The 10311-nt window shown below is 35.7% G+C and overlaps 1 protein-coding gene across 12 annotated transcripts in view; it reads right to left on the bottom strand.

The window, feature by feature from the left end:
- Positions 1 to 3127: 3127 nt before the first annotated feature.
- Positions 3128 to 10311, bottom strand: part of LOC128879428 (uncharacterized) — a 26614-nt gene continuing 19430 nt past the window's right edge. For 9 of the 12 annotated variants that reach the window (XM_054128554.1, XM_054128558.1, XM_054128559.1 and 6 more), the window contains 3 exons: positions 7556 to 7990; positions 6944 to 7417; positions 3128 to 6756 (listed from right to left, as the gene is read on the bottom strand). In XM_054128554.1, the coding sequence (XP_053984529.1) occupies positions 6685 to 6756; positions 6944 to 7417; positions 7556 to 7990 (981 nt within the window). In that variant the 3' untranslated portion in view covers positions 3128 to 6684. Of the gene's footprint in view, positions 6757 to 6943; positions 7418 to 7555; positions 7991 to 8559; positions 9689 to 10311 lie in introns of those variants that run through there. The other 3 variants (XR_008457633.1, XM_054128563.1, XM_054128564.1) reach the window with 3 other exon arrangements.

The raw sequence follows: 10311 nt of genomic DNA, 5'->3' as shown, positions 1-10311 counted from the left end.
GAGAAGGAATAATATATTATTAAAGTTCTGCGATACTACACGTTCCGCACACTTTGACACGAGGAACGCAACTGCGATGATCTTTCCTTTGTCTGGAGTGTTTATCATCAAGTCTCAACTGGGCTCAACACACCGACCTGACCCGGCCTAAGCCCCGTCCTTGAATCTGTGACATCACGAATTCTCGACTGTGTCGCGAAATTAAACGTTGCAATTTTACTTTGAATTAGCTTTAATCATTTCCAATCATCATGATCGCATTAATAGCCATTATGAAGCTTCTCACAATCAACGAGAGCGGTTATACATATAATTGCTTCCCATGGTTGCGATGTACCGGTACACGGGTACAGTACTCTTTCAACTGTGTCATCTTTGAAAATATTCAGGGAGCATAGAATATTTTCTTAACACATTCATTATGTTTATCTCAATTATATTGTCTATTATCTAGTATCTATTATATAGACTAAATTAATATTTGATGCACGAGGCATGAACTCAATTTTTTGTAGTATGGGACAATAGGTATGTATGTATAAGAATATGTATGTATGTGTAGGGTAGTTACAAGTGGCGTCACCGGTGGGAAATCGGTCAAGTTTGTCGTGAAAAAGTTTCAGTTTCCTACCGCTAGATGACGCACGGCTATAAAATTTATCGACATTAGAATTTATCGTCAAAAATTAGAGTTTAAATATATTTCCTCAATTGGATATTAATATTACAATGCGTCTAGCATAATTACGAGAACTTTGTTGAATATTATATAATAAACTTAAGGTCGGTCAAGAAAATGATGTCTTTAGCGCCATCTAGCGGGAAGACGCAGAAACTATTTCACGACAAAGTTGAGCATTTTGCCACCGATGGCGCCACATTTTCAGTATTTTTATTAATTAAAAAAACCAGGCAATAGATAATTATTAGTGTACAAATCAACAATTAGAAGCTGAATTATGATAATTGCGATGTTAAATTACATTAATATGCAGAGAAAAGAAGGGAATGTATGTTTTGAATATCTTCATGTTTGAGAGCTACTTGTATTCAACTAAATTAGTAATTGACAACAATATAATTTTGCTGTTTATACATGAAATTTCAATTCTAAAAGAAATTGTATTTTCTTAATTAGTGCATTTTATAAATAAAGGAGGATACGAGGCGTGAAAAATAATAATCTAGGTGCATTTAGAATTTGAATTCAAAATTACATTTTATTATTATCTTAATATGGACTAGTATAATATTACCATGTACACATTCAGTAGCTCACTTATAATTTATAACTTATAATACACTCACAAACATTGATAAAGATAGTCACGATATCTTGTAGCATGTTTCACGACTGATGAAACTACAGCGCAAGCTCTATTTATGTATAAGGTATATTTATCACTTATCGACGTTACAAATGGTTGTGTTTAAATTATCTTACCAACAATTTGCTTAAGGTAATGTTGCGTCTATCATTCGCGCTGACTTTGCACGATCAGTGATCGTCCTGAAACGAATCGTTATCGATCCAACGTATGATCTCCGATTACACTTTAATTGTAGTATAACATTTAAAAAAAAAAAAGAATTGTAATTGTAAACGTTAAACGTTTGTTTCAAATATTTTCGAACTTACGACGCTCAACGTTTAGTTATTAACTGCAACTCAACTAGTATCAATCGGTTCGATAGAAAACGTGTTTCGCTAAATAAAAACTCGTTACATATTCATTTGTCATTTACATGCTTTTTCTTGCACGAATTCAACTTTTTCGATTCATATAAAAAGCTATAAATTATCTCCTCGTTATCTATTTCAAGTCCTTCTTAAAATTATTCGCGTAATTTACTCGATTAATTTATGTATTTTACTAGTAAGTAATTTCAAACATCACCTTTAGCTTTTATTGCGAATTTCAAATTTCTTTAACGAGTACAAAGTTTTCGTTACGTGGAAACACGAAAGTACTATTTGCTACGGTACAAACATTTTAATTGTAATATCCTCGTTGTATTTAGTTTAATCTCATTTTTTACAACGATCATTGTAAATGTACGAAACGTCCGTTTCTCACGTCTGAGAAACGAAGAGTTTGGATTGTAATGTAAGATTTGGAATGTAATAAAAAGTGTTCCTTGTTTTCCTTTAACAAATGGAAAACGGTCATTGACTCGTCGTGGTAGGTATAGCGTTAACGAAAATGTTCTACTTCGTTGAAAATTGAATGTTTTCAAACGCGGATACTTTGAACAGTTAACATACGATTTTATATCGTATAAACGACTATGATAAACACCGTTTGTTATTAACCCGTGAATAATTTATATTCAATAATTTCCTATGCAACATGGCAAATCTATATTTTTAGAATTTCATACGAATTTGTCCATTTTGATTTTCAATGCAACGAGGCAAACATTTAAATGAGAAAAACTAATCAATAAAAATTAATTTTATTCTAAGACGACGCCACTCTCGATAATCACGCAAGGTCAGTTCGACAATAACGTTGCTCGCAAATGTTATCATTAAAATGTGGCTAGACACGTTCAGTCAGGGTGGCTCGCGATGGCTGAGTATTTTAATTTATTTTTATCTTTGTATTTATATTTATATTTGTGTTTATGTTTATATTTATATTTGTATTTATATTTATATTTATATTCATATTTGCATTTATATTTGTATTTATATTTATATCTATTTGCATATATACGTATTCATATGCATGCATATGCAGGGCGTTGCGTACCAAGTGCTGCGAGCTGTTTTCTCGGAATGTAACAAAGGCATCGACTTTCTTTTTGCTACAATTAAATGACACGCGGCGGTTTTTTAGCACGTGCCCAAATTTTTTCTCTCCGTAATACTCGCTCCAAACAAAAGTTTATCACGTACTGAAAGACCAGCCCTTGTATATCGTTCAACTGTAGAAAAATTGAAGTCTGTATCTTCGTTAGTTTCTGGAAGAACAGTTTGTAACACTTGGTACGGACGCGCTGTATGTCCATACATATCTGTGTATTCACCTTATTCTTAGCGTAATGACTAGATAAGTTTCGGCCGCCCAATATAAACATATTGTTTGATCCCATATATTTTATTCGTACCAATCCTTCGATCGCCAAATATATGGATAAAAATTTCCATGCCAAAATTCATTTATTCGCTATGCAATACGATATCTATACCCTAAATGCGCGTTCAGCTTTGTCAACCCTTTCGAACGCTACGTTTACAATCCAAGAAAGTTTCGCTATCTTTCTGCGTATTTGTTCCAAAGCATAACATTTGTGTATATGAATTGTTATTTGGGCTCGAACGATACATGTATACAAGTTCTGTATCGCACGTACTTCATTTAGAAAGTATCGCGTAAAGAAATTCTGATAATTTTTTCAGATCCGAGATTTGTAACGATGTACGATTTGACAGTTATTTCCTAAGATATCGATCAGGTCTCGCAATCGAACGCCAAAATACTTTTAAAGACATTCTTTTCTAAGCCATGATGTTCTTAAACAAAACTATGAGCTATGTGGGTGAATTATATGGATTATAAGTTTTCAATATATATTTTTTCATCCTGAACCTACAAATTTCAAGTTGCATTTTCTTATGAGAAGCAAATGCATGTTTCTGCGAAATAAAATACATGTATTTTGCACGATATACGAATTGCGAATACGTATGCTGATCAACGTTTATTATGATATACGTACGATATGTAACACGCTGCCTAAGATTTTTCTTTACAATCCTGCGAAACCATTCGCCAAAACCGTAAATGAATTTTCTATTGGAAATTTACATCGGTCTATTTACGAGTGATCATCCACGAGAGGACATCTCATTTGAAATTACATACGCTTGTACGAAATTATAAAAAAGAACTGTAAGCGTGAATCATATATTCGAGTACAGTTGGAAGAAAATAGTACGTATACAAGTAATAAGAGATACAAAGAATCAGTTAATTAATAGTATATTCAAGTGTACAATAGTATACTTTCATTTTGAATCTTTATCGGTCACATGTTAATTGTTTATTGCTTTCTCGGTACGTCAGGAATATGCTACTCTGTATATTTCGCTCGAAACATTATGCGATAGTATTAGAAAATGTTCCCAAAGATAAACATACCATGGAAAATGAAAACATTTTCAATTCAGAAACCTAACACAAATCGATATCAATATATTATACGAAGAAGAAAATTATTATTCGATGGGCTATCTCGTGCAGTTAAATAGAATGATCATCAACGTACTCGAGTTTTTTTTTTTTTTTTTAATGTACTTTGGCATTGAAATTTTATCAAACTCTCGTGAGAAATCTCAAGATTCACGTATCCTTATTTCTGGACAGTTGAAGCAAAAGTGAGAGATGTTCAGCGGAAAGTAGATGAAACTTAGAATTAATAAAATACGCGGTATTTACATAGAAGAGAACTCCTAACTAATTTTATTTCGTTACCAGTTGTAAATTTTTATAACGTCTCAGTTGCAATATTACGTAAAGTCGATAATAATACATCTCCTTTTTAATTTGAGTCGTATTCGATACGTAGAGAGCATTATTTAAGTAGTCGAGTAAGTGCATATTAATCGCGATAATTGTAAATATATCATTATTTAGCGAGATCTCTCTTGCTTGATTACGTTAAGTATGAAAGAATGATGTAGTAATATTGCACCGCAAAAGTCATTTCTCAAGACATCGTAGTTCATCGGTAATAAAAATAAGTGCGTTTCATTTTACGCGTTATGTTACATACAGATGTTGCTTTGTAGATCATAAGATTACTCCAGCAGTTATTCGAAGAGCATTTGTTGATTACGAACGGGCAAAATGTAAGTCTCTAATTGTTAGATAACATTTCGAAATGAAACTCTTGAAAAAGTCAATATCCCCTTAGTAATCTTTAGCAATTAACTTGTCAAATCTTATTAAAGAACGAGACCCATCGAGATCTGATGAGACCTGTTCGGGATAATGATTTCAACAAAAGTTATACAACAAGTTAAGTAAACAAAGATATTACATTTTTAATCATTTGTGTGATAGGAATCCAGATATTGAATTTTTGTTCGAATAATTCTAATTGGCATGTAACTTGAATTTGGCGAGGTTGTTATTAGTAACCGTAAAAAACATTTTCTATCGTAAAAAGGAAATCATAGTAAAAGAAAACTCAGAGTACTCTTCCGTATAACTACCGTGACATTTATCACGAAGCGACGCGTTAAAAACATTAAGTAGTAGACAGATAGATCTTAATTTTAGTATAAATTATGATACTATGGCATTGCGATCCGATGATAAAAAAGATTAAATAAACGATGTAATTTTCACGGAGCCAAATAAATATACGAAGGCCCTTGTACAAACATACTACAGCGTTAACTACGTTATGGTTGGTGGAAGAAATTTAGCCAAGTACTCGAATGAGATCGGTTCAGCAACGTCCATCATGTTCAATTTGTAAAATGTGTTTCTTTTTTTTCGTATCGAAGACTCGATTACAAAGTCGTAATCGAAAAAATACACTAAAAGAACTAAGAATCGACGATCTAGACTAGAATACCGCCTTAATTTGATTAAGGCCCAGAAATGTTCTTTTAAAGAAATGAAGTCTAGATCGAGCCGACACCCGAACTAGACTTCCGTAGGTAGTCTTCCGAACTGAAGGCTTTTATTCTTAAAGCACTAGAATTCAAAGAACACATTCTTAGTCTTTACTCTGCAGAATTTTTACGACCTTACTATATTTCTTCCACCAAGTATATAGACAGTTCCAGCCCTGCTCCAATGTTGGTAAAGAGCTTTGTGCTATGTATAATCGTGTGCATTGCTTACTTTGCTTCTCTTACCGGGTATGGAATGTGATTCTCAATGCTGATTTCGCAAAATATAAATTCTCCAACATCCGCCATCTTTGAATAAATAAAATTTAATAATATATGCATAATCTACCCGATCAATTTCGTCTTCTTTTTGAATTTATTTCTTTACTCTTTCCCCTCTTACCATGCCATATCTCTGTAATAAAATAAAACCAAAAAATTACATTAAAAAAAAGAAGAAGAAAAAAGACAAGTACATTGCTGTACTTAAACGTACAATGCAGATGGTATAAATGGTATCACGTTTGACCTATGAAATATACATACGTAACAATCTTTAAATTAAAAATTAAATCTTCGCAAGGCATTTTATATATCATTCTCGTTAACGAACCGTAGTTTCTATCGTGCCATGGGATTGCATAAATACGAAAGGAAGATTTGAGAAAAGTTGCTCAAAAACTTCTTTTGTAGCATTTGTTGATTACATTGTAGATTATTCGACTAGTCACGTAACTGGAAAACAAACATGGAGAATCCCATTCATAAATAAAATGTTTATGTATATATTATGTATATATATATATATATATATTTTTTGTTTTTGCTTTATGTAAATATTCAATATATTAATGTTTGTCGCAACGTGTAAGGTTTGTTGCTTTGCCAAGCAGGAGCTGGTGAGAGTATACGAATAGAATTCCACAAGAATCGAAACAGAAAGCAAGTTGCGTCAGATAAGACTGTACAGAGAGTAAAGTAGTGAATAGTTTGGTAGTGGATGGCGAATGTATTGTCTGTTCACTACGCATATCAGCCAGGTAACCAAACGCTTATATGTACACTGGAGACTCCTGGCCAGTTAACAGCCTAAACATCGACGTGGGCATCGTCTTCATCAATATCTAAAATTAAACATAAGCGTATCAGCAACACTTCGTACGAAACAATGCAATTCGAGAAGATAAACAAGCAAGTCTAAGCCCGTAATTTAAAAGAAAAGAACTTTCGACACATAACGATGATCGTTTTATACATTTCCATGATTTTCACATGAGCGACCGTTTAAAGCAATAAAAGAATAAGACACACCTCGCCAACGGACGTCGCAAGAAGATTGACAATTTTCTCGTGCGGCACAGCTACAACGCTTTGATTGTTGATTTCAATGATCCTGTGACCCACTCGAACACCTCCCCTTTCGGCGATCCCGCCTCTCAACAGACTACATATAACTCCGTTTTGTACACTAAATCCTAACTGATACTTGGTGTCAGGTCTCTTGATTTTGACCTCGACCACCGGCGCGCATGGTACGACGGTTAACTTGACGACTGTCTGATTTTTCGAGTTCTTGATGTAAGTTTGACAAGTAGAGAGAGGCAACCCGACCAACGAGACGCCGTTGATAGCTATTATCTGATCACCGATGTTCAATTGTCCACATCGAGCAGCCGCACCAGCAGGTGCTAAATTCGCAATTACAACTGTCGGTAGCATCGAGCCCCATCCAGATTCAACGATCACCACGCCAAGAATCTCACCCTTTGCCTTTGGTACCACCACCTGGAAACATTACGTCAGGAAATTTCTTAATCTCTGCTCGAAGTGGACATTGAAAACGAAAAACAGCATATACTTGTACGTATCCAAGTGTTCGTATACTTTTGATATGCAGCGTACATAAACATTTCATTAAATTACCTCTTTCTGCATTTCCTTTTTGGCAAACATTTGCAGCTCGTCCCCAAATATTTCTTGCGAGTTGAGTACCTCTTGATAATCCATTTCTTTTACAAAACTATGATCTTCTATACCGTTCGCCTTGAGGAATTCCATGTAGGCTACTTGAAAAGCTTGCCCGATGCTTTGAGCGATAAATCGAGCCTCTTCGCTCTCAAACACGTGGCAAATCATCTTTGGAGTTCTGTTGATCTTCGGTGCCTCCTCCATCTCATGGGGGACGAATCGTCTTCGTGCCATTAGCACCACTACGTCACCAATATCTGCTATGTAAGATATTGTTCTTAACGCGTGATCCATCATGATCTCCTTCAGGTCCGTATTCAAAACCATGATCTTTTCTGTCGAGATGAACAGGTCAACTTCCGTGCTCGGTTGCGTTTCGCCATCCGGTGCCTGCAGGTACGTATTACTGTTTATTTCGAGTGTGCAGGTACCCGACAATTTCGCTTCGAATTTCCTCGCTATCATCATCATAATCGAGTTGGTGAGTTCCTTTTTAAGGCCAACATTCAAGCTTGGGTACTCGTGAGATATTCGGATACCAGCACACTTTCGTTATTTATCCAATCTTGGATAGCTCAAGCAGTCTCTTCAACGCCGAGCAAACACAAATACTATTTACAATCAATCATGATTCCTAACACGAGTTACCATTAATGTTCCAACGATTATAAATGTTATTCATAGTTGGAACTATAGCTTCTTATCGTAGGATAGGTGAATGGTTAACCAGCAAGTAATCGTTTACTTATTGGATATAGTTCATCGAATCACAGAGCTCGTCAAGTGTAATACTACAGCTTTTCTAGAATAGCTAAGCTTGTTTGTTTGTTAGTTTTTAAGGATCATTTGAAAAGAAAATCATTCCGAAAGCTACGTTCTTTTAATTTGTCAGAAAAAATACATCCAAATTGCAAATAATATAGATAGTAATACAGATGTATACATACCAATGCCTATCATGAGGACGCAGCATGTAGAATAAAATAGAAAAGAAAATTAATTAATTGACCGAGGTGAATCGGTGCAGTTAGAACAGAAATTACTGAAAGAAAGAATCGTTTGAAAATGCTGTATAAATTTGATAAGAAAGAACTAATTGTCCACTTGTATTATTTGTGAAATGGAAGGTTTAAAATATCGTTACGTTAGCATTGGCGAAACAATAAAGAATTCTTCTGTAAACCTGAGAGTTTGTCGAAAACACCTAATTAAGCGTGCCACGCATTATCATGGAAATATTATTCGTTTGAGTAAACTTTTTTTTTTTTTGTTACTTTTTATGCTCGATTGTACCCATTTCCACTGGCAACGAGTAAATCTACTCGTGTATACTACGCAGTGTACAAAACTGGTAGAAAAAAAAGTATGGAATTACGAAACAGATATTATCGGTACAAAAAGCAGGATTTGTATTTCTTGGAATATAACAAGTAGACTGTGGACTTTTGTGCAGCTATAGGGAATTTGAATGCGCAAGAAGCTACAAGATGCACACAGTATGCAAGAATATAAAAAATATTGCGAGTAGAGTCCGTATTATAATATTTGCAGAGTAAAGTAAATTCCTATATAAATATACGAAATTCGATCGCTCGTTGTCAGTGAAAGAAAGTAGGGAGGGTACAACGCAGAGAGAAACGAGGATCGAAATAAAAACGATATCTGTTTAGATAGGATAATCGAAAACAATAACGACTAAAATATAATGTAATATAATATAATGATACATCTAAGGGTTGGAGGGCGGACCTTGATTTTAGTCACAGCCTCCCGCACTATGTGGTTGTTAAGGCGCTTACGTCTCCCTTCCTCTTCAACTTCAACCGAGCCGAGAAAGTGAAGCCTGAAAACGGTGGCGGGCTCCATTGAGCCACTAATCGGGGCCAGTGGCAGTTTTGGTTGAAGGCCCACAGTCTGCGACACGGACTGGCCCCCACCGGACGCGCTCCCTATAAGTTCTTCGCTCGAGTCGCACTCGTCTTCCTCTAGGCTTCCTTGCGAGGCAATGCTGCATCGACCAAACTCATCCTGCCCCCCATAGTTTAACAGCGTCGCGGTCGCCTGCGTCCCCGTACCCACTGGCCCCTCCTTCCGTAACGTAAACAAACAAATGCGCTTTCTATAATCCGCCCAAAAGATTTCGGCCATTCAAGGTCACTTTCCCTTTCCCTTACACTCCTAGGGTTACGGCCAGTCTCGCATACGCATTACTCTACACTAATTGAACAAAACCGTCATTCGTCTTTCTCCGAGGTTTCTTTCAGGCACTGAAGATACGACGCGAGGGAGGATAATAAGTAGTTAAATGATACGGTGGGGATGGTCGCTCAGTGGCCTTGAACAGCCAAAATCTTTCGCTCCGACTATGGTCATATTACCACGCACCACCAACACCACGAGCAAACCACGCGAGGAACGCCTTTGAATAGTTATCATTGGAACTTATTGCACATTTCCTTTTATACGCGGATACACGATATTCTATGACTAACAGCACACCGCTCGGTACTAATCCCATTCAAAGTAAATGCGTCCGTTATAAAAAGATACATATGTATATATTGGGTTGTCCGGAAAGTCCATGTCGATTTTTGGTAGGTGGTACAGGTCTGAATATGTCGAAATGGTCGAAAACAAATAACATGTATTACGCACGAACTTTCTGGACAACCTAATATTATACGTAACGTGTCTCGGTTGGTAGCAAACAT

The sequence above is a fragment of the Hylaeus volcanicus genome, chromosome 7, assembly GCF_026283585.1.
Source record: "Hylaeus volcanicus isolate JK05 chromosome 7, UHH_iyHylVolc1.0_haploid, whole genome shotgun sequence".
Lineage (NCBI taxonomy): Eukaryota > Metazoa > Arthropoda > Insecta > Hymenoptera > Colletidae > Hylaeus > Hylaeus volcanicus.
Note: the sequence above shows the minus strand (reverse complement) of the source record. Positions and strands in the feature narration are given on the sequence as shown.